Source organism: Synchiropus splendidus, chromosome 5 (genome assembly GCF_027744825.2).
Source record: "Synchiropus splendidus isolate RoL2022-P1 chromosome 5, RoL_Sspl_1.0, whole genome shotgun sequence".
In the NCBI taxonomy this organism is placed as follows: domain Eukaryota; kingdom Metazoa; phylum Chordata; class Actinopteri; order Syngnathiformes; family Callionymidae; genus Synchiropus; species Synchiropus splendidus.
The window spans coordinates 13,146,724-13,163,662 of record NC_071338.1 but is presented as its reverse complement, the minus strand read 5'-3'; the positions used below and the strand labels follow the sequence as shown (position 1 = coordinate 13,163,662).

The 16,939-nt window shown below is 40.7% G+C and overlaps 1 protein-coding gene across 2 annotated transcripts in view; it reads left to right on the top strand.

Annotated features, from left to right (window-relative positions):
* Positions 1–16,939, top strand: part of LOC128758484 (E3 SUMO-protein ligase PIAS1-like) — a 58,603-nt gene that overhangs the window by 29,453 nt on the left and 12,211 nt on the right. For both annotated transcript variants that reach the window (XM_053864455.1, XM_053864456.1), the window contains exons 3-6: positions 5,110–5,605; positions 14,059–14,143; positions 14,247–14,385; positions 14,824–14,958. In XM_053864455.1, coding sequence (XP_053720430.1) covers positions 5,110–5,605; positions 14,059–14,143; positions 14,247–14,385; positions 14,824–14,958 — 855 coding nt within the window. The remainder of the gene's footprint in view (positions 1–5,109; positions 5,606–14,058; positions 14,144–14,246; positions 14,386–14,823; positions 14,959–16,939) is intronic.

Below are 16,939 nucleotides of genomic sequence, written 5' to 3'. Positions count from 1 at the left end.
GTTACTCATTAAGTAATGTGCTTCACTTACCACAATTAGTGAAGTCCCCACTTTGCAGTGGGTTTCCACCGCTCCGTCCCCTGCCTTGTGTACAGCAGCAAATGCACAGAGTGCAGCAGAAATTGATGTCCCCCCGGGACGTGACGGACCTCTGTAGCTTCAGGTATGATGGCAGAATATTTTACAGATGGATGCACAGACTCCAGCTCATTCTGGTTTCGCCGTGCACTAAAAAGAAGTCAATCCATAGTTTTGTCCCACTCTTTTTTTAACATCCACTATGTGTTTTTTGTTTTTTTACCCCACAGGGGAAAGTGGAAGTGAAAACAGACGGCAAACACTGTTTTTTTGAGTCAATTCTGAGTCAGAGAAGCTGGAAGCCTCAGAGACGGGGGGAGGGAAGGCAGCTGGCACAGTGCAGGGCCCTCAAGCCTAGAGTGGGAGCTTTATATAATGGCCAGGTAGAGATTCTCTCAACCTACACAACCACGGCTCACCCACTCATCCAGCTCCTGACACTCCCTGATAGAATGTTATTGGCTGCACCTTTGCCGAGAACTACAGATCTTACTTCAAAAAATCCTCATCATCTGACTAGTATTCACAGTATGTTGCGACCCTATCATCGCACAAATTAAGAAAAGTCACCTTTTGTTATCTACTTGAGTTGGGGAGGAATTTTAGTGTGTATGGATTTCCTAATGCTTGTTTCAGAATATCCCTAAAAATGCCCACGCTACTTAACTGGATACTTTTTATTCAGAATATGTTGACATTACGTAAACAATAGTTCAACATCATAGTTTGGTTGTTAACCTTGAAATACACTGTTGATAATGTGTGTGTGTGTGAGCATGCCATACTTGTGAGTACCAAGCCTTGACAAGCCTCCTTCTTGTGAGGACATTTTGATTTTTGAGGATGTTTTGGCCTGTCGTCACAAGGTTTAAAGGGCTAAAGGTCAGTAAAAGTAGTTTGGGTGTATGTCTAGTTCAGAGTCCTGGTTAAGGTTAGTTTTTCTATGGTAGGGCCAACAACATCTAATGCAGCCGACAAGGAACTCATTTATCAATGTTGATGCCCAACCTTGTCAACATGTAGTGTTATTATCATTTGAATAAAATCAGAGAAATTAGCAAAGCAAAGCTGCACATGAAACAAAAACACAACCCTGGTCGCAGTGTTGAGAGGCAGTCCCACTCCCAAAACTCTGAGACATAGGATTTCTCTTTCTTTCCGCATCTAGATTGTGTTCTGCGTTTATATAGTGTACCATGGATCACCGTGACAGGGAGTGAGTGAATGGAAAGTAAAGCGTACCCGGCGAATTTCTGAAGTTCAACACGATACAGACTTTAAATGCAGCGTCAACATGAGCAGGCCAGTGAATAGTACACTCATGTGATGTGGTTCGTACAGTCCAGATGTTCTTCGGCTGTTGTTGAATTGCTCCTGCTTGGTTGCCGGGCAGTTGGAATGAAGTGACAATGCAGAATGTTTTGTTTTTTTTTAAACTTGGTGGCATGTTTTTGCTTTTCAAATCGCAGCCCTCTGGTTCAGGCCTAGTGTCAAGTGTCATGCAAGATGCCACAGACAGTCCCTGCCCTCCTGAATGGCAAGCTCTGGTTTTCATGACATGGAGGTTAAGGGTTGGGCATTGATTTTTCAATGCAATTTGAAATCTATTACACATTTTTGATTCCAAGGAATCACAGAAACATATTTTTGTGAATACAATTAACAAATTGTGTTATAACAGTTTTTGTTTGGGGTATGTTTTTGGAGGGGATTCATTGTTTTTAGGGAGAACATGGGCAAGACAAGGAGTGGTGGTTGTCAAGCACTGCGATAAACACAAGACACAGTGGGACATTCCTTAAAAATCTCAGGTGCTGGGATGAGAGGGTGTAACATTGGGAAATATGTGTGACACCATGACGGTCTCATATTCTGTCTTAAGTTAGATCAGTGGTGGCCAACAAGTCAGAGGCTAAGATCCACATTGTTTACTGTGTTGCTGAAAAAGAGCCACATCCTACAAATATGTAAGGCTCAACTGAACAGCTGGTCACGTGACTTTGCTGCAGTATTGCGGTTGGAGTGTATGTCACAAGGCTAGTGGTTTGTGTCCGACGTATGTCTCTTGTGCATGTATTTTTTTTTAAATTCACACATTTTACCATGATCCTCTTCGAAATATCAAGCGGCGTAGATAGAAATGTGTGCGTGAGCGTCTCATCTTCACTCCACTGAATTAAACGTACTTCACAACGATCCACAATGAATAACAGGTGAAACACATGCCTTACGTTTAGTTTAGGGAATGACAAAGTGAAACGTAGAACTAAGTCATGTAAAATCGTGTTGATCGTGGATCTGATGAGTCACATCAGCACTGAACGTGCTCCAAGCCGGTACAATACCCAGTGACCATCAACATCTAGCAGAAACTCAAAGAACTATAAAAGACTGACTGTGCAGTATCATCTGCTGTTGGATTCAAAGAGTGCAATCCTTACAAGATCTCCATAAGCAGTTATACTTTTATCCAACAAAAATGGCAGCTCAAATCTAAACAGTTTTCCAAGTAATAATGTTGAAGACGTGTTATTATAACTCTGCTCTGCACCTCGTATGTCTTCAACTTTGCTGTTCAAGGGAGGACAGCAAGCTGTATAAAATGCGTTTTATTCACAGAATATATGGGATGCCTTTCCCCAGCCATAATAAAGTGATGACGGAGGGACTCCTCTATGGTCTTGTTTTTATTTCATAAACAACAACTCCTTCCTTTGGGTTTTCTGTAATCAGCTACCTAGATATGTTTATGCAAAACATATGTGTTGTTGTGGCAATGGCGTTATCTGGTGTCATGTTATGCTTGCAGTATCTGAGGGGAGTCGCCTGTTTTGCTGTTGTGGGGACTTATCACTCCTCTGTGCAGGTCAATTCACACATGTCTGTGAGCTACACATGAAGAGAGAAAGAGCCTAAACAAAAGGCAGAAGGTCAACAGCCCAAGTCCCAAGTCAATACTTAATTACATAATTAAGTTGAAATAATTAAAATGAAGAATAATTCTTCCTAAATCACTTTGTGATGTGCTATTCCAACCCCCCATGTTTACAGATATTTTTGAATTAGGAATTAGCTGTGGTTAGTCACAGCCCGTGACTGTGATTGTCTTGTTTCATGTTTTTAATGGATCAGCAGCAGCAGTAGTTGTTCCTCACTAACAGTTAAAATGTAAGTCCCGAGCTGTGAACTGACACAGACCCTGATGTGATCTCCATCAGTGATGAATGTGTGGATTTTAATATGGTGTGGGTGTGTGATCCAGCGTGCCTTGCATGCCATCTCTCTGTGACAGATTGGCGACTTACACTCGCACACTCCCTCTCCCTCTCCCTCTCTCTCGCTGCCCTGCATGTGAGCCTTGCTCTGCTACTGTGGTGTCAGTGATGATGGTGAAGAAGTAGAACGCACGCTCGGGCGACATTAAAGGGGCTTCTAATGAATTCAGTGGATTTTATTTCACAGGAGGTGGCTCTGGGTTTGTGAGAGGGGATTGTTGTGCCAAAGTCTTGCACATGTCCATCTTTGCTGTCACCCTGAGCTCCCCAGCTCCTCTATTGATCCCCCTCTGCTCCGTTTCTCTGGTGCTGTGGAAAATTTCATCTGGTTTGAAGCATCAGCCACTGTGTCTGCCCATCCCCCCTTCCTCTTCTCCAGCCGTCCGTCCTCCTCACCACCAAATTATCACCCTGCACACCACTTTACCTTGCCTGACGTGAATGTACCGGAACAGCAGGACAAGTCTAGACCAAAATCAGAACTAATATGTAGCGTTTAGCGTGTCTGTTCAGTTGCTTCGGTTGATTTGATATTTCACATTTATGGCCTCTTGAGGAGCCACTGCATGTTGGACTTGGCAAGGGTTTTCACCAGATGCTCCCCCTAAACAGACGAGCCCGATTTACATGTTGTGCCACACAATATACTGTGGCCCGCATCACTGCGCCGCGATCTGGGTTTGGTGATTTTTCTCTTCAACATTTAACAAATGTATCACGAAAAATGACACAAGTGACATTTAACGACAAATCACCATCATTAATGAGCATGGATGGATGCAGGGTTTCTGCGACATGTAAACAATGATGCTGCAGCGCCACGACTTCAATGACAGCCGCCGTACCTTAGGAAAAATGATCTCTTTTTAAAGATGAAATCTCACATGATTAAACATTTGAAAATGAAGTGGAAACATCGAATCAAACATAACACATGGCACATCATGGAGGTGGAGATGATTATGGTGGTTTTCAGTGTGTCTTAACCGAAAAATGAAGTCTGTTTATAAGACACCGACTGCGTGAGGATGGCTGCAGATTGGAGGGAGATCGACTTTTCGTTTCACCAATTCAGGAAATGTCATGTTCTCCCCTCTGCTTCCTTGTTTCTCTCTCGCTTTTTGATTTGCTGCATTCCGTGTTTTATTCTGTTTTATTTATTTACCAACTGTGGATGTCATAAATAATTCAAAATTCAAAATGCAAAACTATGTTGTAAAGAAAATGATTGGAAAATGGGGCTGAGGTTACAAAAATTCATCAATGTTGCTATTGGTATATGAGATCATGCATAAACCAATGGTCGAGATGAGATTTAAATAAAGATTGTGAAAAATCAAAACAAAAATAATAGTAATGTCTGCATGTTATTTTTTTCATAAAGCCTTGTTTGAGGTTGAAGTGTTGCTCTGTCACCGATTTTTAGACATATTTGATCTAAAAACTTTGTGTTGTTTATGCATGTAGTGAGGGAAGTGGTTCATAGTCAGTCATTAATCCTGTTTTGTATCCACACTTATCAGCGAAAACATTGCAGGAGGGCTTCTTCCTCCCGCTCTGTGTGCCATGTCTGCCTCTCTTTGGCAGTGGACACAGGTCATGATGAGCACCCCGGCTAGTCTGAGGCCTTGTGGCTTCACATGCTCCAAATCAAACTCTTGTCAACAATGAGAGTTACTGTAACTGTGTAGTTTTTTGATGATTTGCTTGTGTGATTTGAATTGAACATGTATGCTTCTTCTCTTGTTTGTGACAGCAAATGATCATGAGCCTGCGGGTGTCAGAGCTGCAGGTCTTGCTAGGATATGCCGGCCGAAACAAGCACGGACGCAAACACGAACTGCTGACCCACGCGCTGCACCTGCTGAAGTCCGGCTGTAGCCCTGCTGTGCACATGAAGATCAAAGAACTCTACTGCCGGCGCTTCCCTGCCAAAATGCTCTCTCGCCCAGAGTTGGCCCTGTCTGGTCCACACCACCCGGCCACAGCTGGACTGTTGGGGGGAGGGGGAGCCGCGCTGCCGGCTGGCCTGACACAGCTGGCGTACGAGGGTCACGCTGGTCACGCTGGAGCCTCTTCTCCTGCTGCTTTATTGCCTCTCTCACTTCTCGGTCCTGGACATCAAGACGTGACCGGACTGACGCATCACCTGAGCAGCTCGGCCTCGGTCGACCGTGTTCATCCAGATGTGAAGTTCCAGAGGTTGCCCTTCTATGACTTGTTGGACGTGCTGATCAAGCCCATCAGTTTAGGTGAGTGGACAGTTGGAACATAAATGGTGCTTTTGGATAATAGCTCATGAGTATCTTTGCTATTGTCATGAGAACCACTTGATGACTTCATAGACAGTGTTGCCAGTGGATGCTCCAATGACAGATCACACTTTGCCTCCTTTTTCTTTTTACTTCTTTCTTTTGCAAAAATAATTGGGATCATTGTTAACTGTTTTTCACGACTTGAAAGTGCTGTCTTGTGGTTAGTCTCTGATGTTCTTAAAACCCCCAAGGAGCAGAATTAGTGTGCCTATGCTCTTTACAGATGCAGTGGCTGACACTGTCTCCTGTTTTATCAGTGGTTGGGGATTTAATTCATTTGGTCATTTAAGCTTTGTTGAAAATAATAACCACTACAGTCCTGTCTGCTCTGTCTTAAGAATGAACATTTTGACGTAGCTCCTTGAATCTCCTAAACAAACAAACTTCCAGTTTCTGTTGGATGGAGCTTTCTTTCATCTTCCTTCAACGGACCAATGGGAGTTGTTTGTTTTGCTATCATGTTTGTTGATACCAGCAGCCTCCTGTTACCCGTGCCAGCTGGAGGGATCAAATAAAAAGCTCGCCTTTATTCAGAAGTTATGAGTGTTTCCCATCCTAAAACTAAATTCCTATTCATTTCAGTTTCAAAATCCTTTATAGAAGTAGGAAAGTAGGGCTGCTACGAACGATTACGACTAGTCACAGACTGTATTTGCGATAAGTGACCTATGTGTGTGTGTGTATATGACACACACACACATAGGTCATATATATATACACACATAGGTCACATAGGTGTATATATATATATATATATATATATATATATATATATATATATATATATACACACAAACACAGACTTACAGATTACAGTGTTGTAAATATTGGAAAAGGAAAAAATTACATATTCATTTTATTATTACATTGTTGTAAATAGTCAATGGAAAAGGAAAAATTGACATATTCATATTACATATATTTAGACAAAAAGTGACATTATTCTTATTCACACATTTTTTGTTCAAATGTTTAATGTGGATCAGACAAAGTTTAGGATAATTAAGATGAGTAACCATGCCATTATTTCTCTGACAATTGATCTTGAAGGACGGAAGCTCAAAGCCATAAAAGAGAGGAAACGTATGCAAAACATTGCAAAATTTACCTTCACAAAACAGTCCATAAAAACAGCCAAAAAACAAACACTCAATAGTAATAATAGTAATAATAATAATTAAATAATAATAATATTCAATAATAAATTCTGGCCCTGACCACTGAGGAGATGATGAGCCCAGTCACAGTCATAAGTTTATGAAGTGTATTTCTAGTCTGATATACTGTATAGACATGTGTGAATGATTATATAATTATAAGAATAATATGTGTAAAATGGATTCCTCTGTAGATTTTCAGCACAGACCTCGCAGTGATCAAATGAAAACACAAAGCGCTGTCTCCATTTTCCAGCGCTGGTGTAAGGATGGAGTAGAAAAACGATCAGATTGATCTGCCCGCTGATCCATGTGAGATCACGGAGCCCACAGCTCTATCATAATGCGTCTTTCTTTCTTCACTCTCCCACCCTGACTATCCGCTCTGCACATTTGCATGCATAGAAATGAGTCCAGAGAGAGGTGCACCTGTGCCCGCATGACACACCTTTCTCTCAGTTAAATCAGAAGCCCACATACTTAGTCTGCTGGCACACATCTGCGTGAACAGTTGGTTCAGACCCAAACCTACTTTCCCATCAATAATGCATGTTGATCGTATTGTTCGCAGAGAAGTGTGCGACTGAAACACCCTGAGGAAAAGAGTGGCTGCTGCTTCACTGTGCCGCTTCTGTTGCCATTTCAAATGACATTAACTCTTTAGCCTCGGATTTAGCATAATAATAATAATGAAAAATAATGACACAATTAGATTCAGTGTTGCCTCGGCAGCAGGTATGTGCTTTTTTTCCTTTCTTGCTGGTCATTACTCATAACCTTTATGGTCTCGCTCTCACATCCCTGCTCTATTCCCTATTGTTGTGTTTCTCCTGTTGCCTCTCCCTCACCGCCTGCCTCCATCGAGCGACTCCCCTCCCCCACTTCCAGCTCTGCTCTCCTACTTTATCATTTGTTTTGTTTTTTTGCTTCTTGGTCTGGAAGCTTTGTGTGGTTAACATCCAAACACAAACCAAAATCCAACTCGGGCTCTGCAAATGAAATCTGTTTTTAAGCACTGGGCAATGCGCAAGCTGCAAGCTATAAAATTGAGAAGAGAAGATTTTAAAAAAGCATAGGTGATGTCTGACTCTAATCTGTTCACAATCGCTACAAATAAATCTGATTATTATTATTTTTAATTCTATGGATCATCAGGTAGGTATACACACAAGATTTTCAAATGAGGCAAGTGTGTCAAGCACACAACTGAAAGGCCTTCATCTGTACCACATTAGAAAACACGTGTTTTCTCACAGGAACCTTTAACAAAGACAAGATGTTGGTTTTAAGGCAATGAGTTGGAAACAACAAATGACACCTCCATCTGTATAAGGTGGCTGGTGGAATGGTTTTAATGTGGTCAGCAGTCAGCTGCAGTCAGAGTCTTGGTGTGAATGTGGAGCCAGGCAGGTGTGCAATGATGTTGTAGCGCTTTTTTTTTTCATAGTTGGATCCCGCAAAGCGTTTTTAAGAGAGACTTGATGGATATTCATTTTCTACTTCATGCTGAGAATCTGGCAGCTGCGGATTAGAGTTTAAAGAGCAATGGCAGATTTAGAAACTCCAGTTACAAGGCACGTGGAGGTAGTCAATTCTCCATTTTGAGATTTGAATGTTTTTGAAAAGTATTGATCTAGGTTATGGCCTTGTCTTCTTTTTAAAAATTAAACTTTATTTTTATTTAGTGATGCTCCTATTATGTTATTTCTTTCATTTTAAGCCAGGGTTAGTTCTCCATCAAGAGGAGACAACTACCTTTCTGCTGGCTTTTATTCTGTTGCACAGACATTTGACTTCAAGTTAATCAATGATGGAAAGGAATGTGTACGCTTTGTGGTGTAAATAGCATTTTAGATTAGATTAGATGTCATGCAGTTGTTAAGATAAAGTCAATCATCGTGGGTTTTTTTTAATATGTTGGATCGCTGGTGCAGCAACATGAGCGAAGAAATCAAGACTTCTTCATCTTGAGAAGCACATGGAGGAAATGCAGAGAGAGAGTTCCTGTCTCAGACTGAAGGTCTTTTCTATCCCGCATAAATAGGGTCTGACCTGCATTCGGGATGATAATTTCATATCCTGGTTATTGTGACCAAAATTGATAGGGTTTTCGTTGTTATTACATTATTGTTGTAATGTGCTCAAAATGTACTCAGACATGCTGGAATCCTTATCCATATATTTAGTAAAGAATTATATGCTGGTGTTTAGAACAACACAAATGATCTCATTTTGGGATTAGATTAGACTGAGATGCTCCAAACCGCACCGCCGCCTCAACAAACACACATTAAGATGCTGACCCACAGTGTGAGATATACGTCAGTCTATAGCCTGTCGTTGGATATTCAAGTTAATCACATAAACATGAACATATATTGGGTTCGTTGTAACTTGGAATACATTCAGATTCAAAGTTTACACTGCGGTGATGAGCCCACTGACGTCACACACATAGAACTGACTGGTCTCTGCCTTTATTTATTCGTATTGTACACAGAATCCCTCTGTATAGATTATGACAAATTCCAATAACGAGGGCGTCACAAACTCAGCTCCATCCTCGTGCAATAAGAAGTATTACCAAAGTTAGGTTATCAAGCATTAGTTGCTGGTTATTAAAAAGGAAACGCTGTCACTAACCGTGGGGCAGAGATTAAGTTGGCAGATATGATATTGCGTGAGACCATAGGTGTGGGGTGCTTAAATGAATTTTGTGCGTTGAATATAAGGTTAGACACTTTGTACGGACAAAAGTAAACCTTGGCAGTGAGTGCCTGAAGTTGTTGAAATGATCAATCCCAAGTTCTTGTGAAGTTAGACAAGTACATTATAAGTTGTGTTCCAGTGGATACTTTAAAGGCTCATGTTGTTATCTTCCCCCTTTTCAAAGACTCTTTCTGCCTGACAGCACATTTTATTTACTATATTGTAATTATCACTGAGATCAGATTCCAAAAACATCTCCCGTGCAGAAACCAATAAAGTAGCTCTTCCCTGAGCGTTTATAAACAACATGAGACTTGCTGTATAAACATCTGACCTTCACATGATCCAGAGAAAAACCCTCTTCATGTAAACAATGAGGGTCTTCTTGCACTCATATCGACATCGAAACTCTAGCTGCAGCAAGCTGTAAATAGGTGCGTTGAAACACCGTGTAGAAGACAAGATGTGTGTTACATGAATCACCATCTCAGGTCATCAAAATGGCTTTGTTTGTGTCATTGCGGTCTGACAAACAATGAGTAGGCTCCTTCCTCGACTTGGATTGAGGGTGTTGCACGTCGTGGTGTCTTCAATAACTGTTTAGGGTGTGGTCACTGTGTTTAGGAACCGTTAGGCCCTTGTGAACTTCCTGCCACACTCACTGATAGTGGCAGCTGCCAACGTGTGAAAATTTAATTCCAGCCTTAAGAAATCCTGCAAGTGCGTGGAATGTCTTAATGAGTCCTGCCAGCTGAAGTGCATAGCGTGGATATAAAGATCGCTGTCTGTTGTGAGGGGAAGGATTGAGGTATTCGCAGACTTATCTCAACTCTTCAGTTGCGAGCCTACAAACCTTCTCTGTTTGTCAGTGTCTTCTCTGTTTGTGTGTGTCCGTCTGTGCGTGCGTGCGTGTTTGTGCATGCGCTCATGTGATGAAAAAGTAGCAAGGCAACTAACAAGTTAATCAGCTCCAGCTGTGGTTTGTTGTGATGAAGGCAGGCACATTCTCCGAGGCTTAGCTCATACATGTAGCCTTTTTAAACCCAATTATCCCAAATATTAGGATTTTCCACCAGCAAGAGGCTCCTGAGAGTGTCCTCAAACAATCCCTGTGATCTGTTGTCGACGTCTAAAGTCATTAAGCAAATAGAAATGTGTGCAAAAGATGTTGCCACACTGCATTCTGCGTGCTCACACCAGTTTGTCTGTTCTTTTGGTTTATATTACTTATTTTTTCATCAGACCTGTTCATTTTAAATGCCTCTGCATGTTAGTATGTAAATACAAAGGAAGTTTAATCTGAAAACCAGACATATGATATATTCGTTCCTTTATTTGTCGTTGTTTATTTGTCATGCTGTCAAACTGACTTTGCCTATGGTCGAAGAGTGGAGAGAATATCGACATCTTCTCTTGGGAGTTGGTGTGAGAGCACGTGTTTGTACGTTCACGATCGTCTGAGTTGTTCTGGATGTGTTGCAAAAGAAGACTCATCAATTAGTGCATCAACAGAAATAATTGAGCCATTTGTTAGCGTTCAGTTTCTTATGAGCTAGATGAGATGGGGGTGAGGATGACTTGATAGGGGAGAAATGAGGTGAATAACAGTGATTACAGTATTTCTTGCTGCATCATTGATTTTCATCAGCCAAGCTAAATAGAGTCTCTCTCTAGTCAACAAAATTATTTTCTCACCACGATACATGTTTTTTCCACTGATTTAATCTCCGATAATTATCTAGGATTTGGCTGCATCTTTGTTTTTATTAAATCTGCACCAGTCTGGATCTATCTGTCATTATTCTAGACAGAAGTACCAAGGACTGATGGTGATGCTGCCGTTTTTCTTTTAGCTGAATATATTCCTCTCCTCACTTTTGGATTCCTATTTAGACATTGACAGAGTAGTTGTTTTTTTAGCCTCTCACATATTGTACGTGTGTTAGTCACACACATGTGTTTCTTATTATTTCAATCTAGGTTTCTGGAGTTTGGCGGTGTCAGGGAAACTTGTTCATTGGTCCTGGTTTATGAATTCCTGCAATATATGAATTCCTTATATGCGTTTAAAAATCAGCACAATTGCAAATCAGAAGTGCAGTGTGAGCATTTGTTTGTTGTTAATAGCAAGTAGAAAAAAGAAAAGTTAGGAAATAGTAATTGACATAATGAAATGAGAGGCCATTTGTTGAGATGTGAGGAGTCTCTCTTAAGACCACTACACCCAGCTTTATATAACAGAGTGACTGTCTACATATAGAAGGCGTTGTGAGTGTATCTTAGATATGATGGTTTCTTCAACTCAATCAGGATGAAACAGAAGCTGTAGGTTTCAAATTGAAATCACTATGCCAAATCCCAGATCTCTTTCTTGAACAAAATCGTGGCACTGAACTCCAAGGCAGGAAGAGCAATGACATCAAACAGTCCGAATGGTGTCTAAGTGCCAGTTACGACCATCGTCTTGGCGCTAAGTGTGATCCAAAGTCAGTGTTGAAGTTTTCAGTTCTTTTCGTGTTGGAGAGCGAGAATAGAATTGCAGTTTGTAATGAGTGTTCAACCAAACTATATGGAGCCTTCTGTTTCCATTATCAGACTATTATATAATGGGAAAATATTATTATTATTATTAGTAGTAGTAGTACTAGTAGCATTTGAAAAGCAAAGTATGAAACATCAAAAAATTTCAATCATCTAAATATTAACTTTCTTTGACAAACATGCATGTAAATATTTTATTGACAACAAATAGTAAGAAAGGTAACCACATTGGATATTCAGTTTTCTTCCAAGCAGCTAAAATTTTCAGCTTCGGCCACAAATTTTCTTTTTGGTGCATCTGTAATTTTAATCACACAAGGCTCAGCAGTTGCTCCATGATCTTTTTCTTTCCTTGGATAATCAAATCTGGCTTTTTTTTTTTTTTTTTTTTGTGATGTTCCTCCGACACTGTGAACAATAAACCTCAGTGCTTGAAAGTCAGAGCTGGGGAATTCTGTCATCTGCCAGAGTCAGATCAGGTGGACAAAGATTCTACTGAAACTGTGATTGTCAGTTAGAAAGCGGTCATGATGAGTCACACACTTCTTCAGTCATGCGGTGAGAATCCATTGTGAAACAAATTTCAGGTGGGCGTCGATGCATTGAAGGAAGACGGATTCAGTGTTATAGATCGTACGTCCACGCTCTCATGAGAGAGGAGCAAACAAATCCATTGCTTTAGTGAGTTATGGATTGAGAGAGAGCAAGGCAAAGAGCAAGCAAGGACAGAGTGAGCTAGAGTGAGAGAGTGCTGTTCTATTTTTAGCTGTTGTCCCCATAGGAGAAGGCTCTTAGAGCATCCAGCCAGCAATTCCGTTCTGCTGTTCACAGCATAATTACAGACGTGCAATTCATCTGCGAGGCGATATCGCTTTCTTGTTGTGTGTTTTGGTCCTAAATGTTTTCTTGTGAGGACGGCATCATCGCCGTCATGTGAAATTATCATCACTGGCAACAGTGAGTTGGCACCCAGATACATCCGTCCCTCCCTACAGCTTTGCGTCCCCTCAGGGATTTTCGTACAAGTGCACTGTCTTTTCATGAGTGGCTCTTTGAAAGTTGAACCGGCTACCTGCTTGTGTTAAAATGCCCCCCTCCGCTGAAACCTTCAGATCGCAATGGAAAAAAAAAAATCTAAATTCATTCTTCTTTGCACAACCTTTGATGCTGTGAGTGTTTTCTTGTGCTGCCTTGAGATTAGTGTTGTATTCTCTTTGTTTTTACTGCTTCACACCCACAGAAAAAAGAATTCAGTATCCATTTTGAAATTGCCATACCAAGTGATCCTGTGTGGTTCAATGTCTGTGCTGGAGTCATTATTGACAGATCTCATTTTCATGAAGTAGCACTTGCTCTAAATAATTGCTTGGCATGATGCAATAATAGAATAAGTGTCCATTTATTTAAATGGAGGTTGATCAATCCCTGGCTCGACTTCATGCTGGCAATGCTCATTCAAAATTCTCTGAATGCGCAGAATGTCCTGATTTCTTTGAAATCACAACACACCTCCACCCTGCCACCTCAGCATTGGTTCTGACTCAATTTCTACCAAATTATTTGTCCTTCTTTTCTTGAACCGTCTTAGGATTTAAGCATGCAATCTGATCTTTTTTATTTCATCTCCCCCTACTGCTGCCTCCTCTTATCTTTGTCCTCGGAACATATTTTTAATCATGACAATGATATCCTCTTGCGACTCCTCTGATGACAACGTTACTAAAACAGAGAGATGTTGGTGTATTATGGCTTTTCTGTCCACAAATGTTCTCAGTGAGGCGATAAATGTCTGACACTACCAAGTGAAATGTCTTTTTCTTCTCTCAGTACAAAAGCAAACTAAACTAAACCACCAGCCTGTGCACACTTGCCTCATTACAAACAAGCAACTTGCTGAAAAGTATTATGGGAAATTGGGAGTATTACTGTATGGACCTGCATAGTATAACATGATGCCTTTTCTTTTTCTCTCCATTCTTCCAGCCTCAGACAGCAGTCAGCAGTTTCAGGAGACGTGTTTCACCTTTGCATTAACGCTACAGCAAGTCCAGCAGATCAACAACTCGATGTGAGAGAAATTATTTTGTGATCTTTGATTCATGTGTGAATTATCGATTTGTCCGCCTCCTGGCCTCGGCCGCACACTTTTAAATCTCTGTCTGTGCTTAAAGGGACATCTCTACGTCGACGTTTGACTTCTCAGTTCAAGTTCAGCTAAGGTTTTGTCTGTCGGATACAAGCTGTCCACAGGAAGACCACTTCCCATCCAATCTGTGCGTGAAAGTCAACGGGAAGCTGTCAAACCTCCCGGTGAGAAATTCACCTGAAAACACAACATAGAAACCGTCGTTGTTAGCCATTTTGAGACTTTCACGGCACAATAATAACAAGAGGAAACATGATTCACAATTCTACCGAATATGTTTGTACAATATGCCTAACATGTCTATAGCATTATGTGTGCAACATATTTTTAGTTTCAAAGATTTGGTGAATAATAGATGCTTCAGAATGCTAAACCATCAAGCAAGCATGATAATATGTTAAGTTTGGGCTCTGTTTCCAACGATTTCTCATCCACTATATTACACAACTTTACACACTATTTTAAAACACATAGCGAAGTACTAGGTTCAATTTTCTCAACTTTTTCTATGTGATACATTCACTTATTGATCTTATTCAAGTGGCCTTTTATAGTAATAATAATAATGATATTATAAATGTTTGTGACTGTCTGTCCACCAGGGTTATCTTCCTCCAACCAAAAATGGTGTGGAGCCCAAACGGCCCAGTCGGCCGATCAACATAACCTCTCTGGTTAGATTGTGCACCTCGGTCCTTAACACCATTGTCGTCTCCTGGACTGCAGAGATTGGAAGGGTAAGAGTCAAAGGCCTTTACTGCAGTAATGTGTTGGCACTGTGAGGGTTTCTTGGGAAACACTGAAATTTATGTGGATTTAACCTTTAAGTAGGAGTGTCAAACCTGCGGCCCGCAGGCCACTTACTGCCCACAGGAAGCAGTTCTCTGGTCCTCCACTGGGTCCCAAATTTTAGCATGGGTGTGTCCCCAAATGGGCACTCCCTCTTTGTCCAACGTCATATGGTTAGAAAGCATTGTATACGTGAATTCCTATCAGTAACTTTAACCTTGAATGAATGTCCTTAAACTAAAATCTAAACTAAAACCCTCATGTTTGCCGGCTAGTCAGGTGAACATGGCTGTCTAACCCAGTGTGATTTTACATTTATGATATGCATTTGTACATTTGTTTTGTATGGCTTTAATTATGTACTGAAAATGGAACAAACCCCCCCCTCACTACCCCCTTCTGTGCTCAGCTTCACCCAGACTTCGCCTCTGTGCCCCCTGGTCAATCGAGTTTAAGACCCCTGCTTTAATGGCTTCTACAGATGCATGATTATATCAAAACAAGAATAAATTTGTGACTGATCTAAGGACTAAAACTTGGTCTCAAACTTTTTCACAGAAAATGTTGAGTGATTGCTCTTGAGTGATCAGAAATAACTTTTTCTCCTTATTACTCCTTACTTCTCCTCTATCCAACAGAAACACCATGACTGGCCTCTCAAATGATACACTTAAATCAAAAGCAATAATCCAAATGCAACAGCATTCAAATAATGCACACAATCGGCTGCATGCATCAGATGTTTTGAAACTTCATGGGTCAATCTAATCTAATCTAATCTAATCTCATCTCATCTAATCTAATCTAATCTAATCACAGGGTTGCTTCTGGGTGGTGCCTCTGCAGGCATATAAAAGATATAAATAATAATATAGATAAGAAAGAAATAATACTGCCCCTACATTTTTCAGTCTCCTGCACCAGCAGTGTTACATCTCACCCCCCACCTGTTTCATGTAGTTTTTTCGTGCTGTGTTTTAGTTTCCAACTGATTGGCTCCTATTGGAAAACACGATCACAAAACTCCTGAAATAATGTTTTCTAGTAGAAGCTAATGTTCTCACTGTCTGATCTATAACTCTCATTTGTGATTGCTGACTGTTTTAGTATCAATACAGATATGTCCTTGGAATAAATAAGTAATTAAATAAATAATGTCAGAACTACTTTTTATATGGGATCTGCAAGAAAATATTGTAGTCTTAGCCTCACCTTTGTTTGCTGTTGGGTTCTTTTTTATGGTCTATTGGTTTTGGTTTTCTGACCATAGGCAGCTCTTTGCTGTAAACCTGTAAATATTAATGAGGCCACAAAACACATTCAAACAAAGGTAAAATTTCACTTTTTCTGATGTCGGGAATTCACTGTTGAAAATACTAATGATGCCAATCATATTGCATAAATACAATTTAAAGACAGTAGTTTGTATTCCCTTTGTAAGGTTGGCATTATTGTGAAAGCAGGCATTCTCTCCTTCAATATCATTCATTCATAATAGTTATAGACTGTTTAATTGAAGTTCAAACCAGCGTGATGTAATGTACTGTAGAGCTCCGAGTTACAGGGCCGCTCTCCCTGCTGAGAAGTCGAATGCCGCCAGATGCCTGCAGATGTTTATCAAACAGCTGCTGCAGCGGTATCAAAGCTCGACAAGGAAAGTGATCTCTGCCTTTCTTGCCGAGGCACGTTTGATAAGTGACACCAGCGTTCTGCTGGCTGACTAATGCGATCATCTGTGACTGTGTTCACCGCTCGTGTTTACGGATTGAAGCCTCTCAATTCACAGCGGAGAATGTTACTGTCTCTCACCACATTTTCACAGGATTTTACTCCAAATTCTATTCTTCTATTCTGTATTATTGGTCTAAAGTGTAAAGAGTTTATAAACAGTTGCCACTCGTGTGTATTGATTTGCTATTTAATGATAAA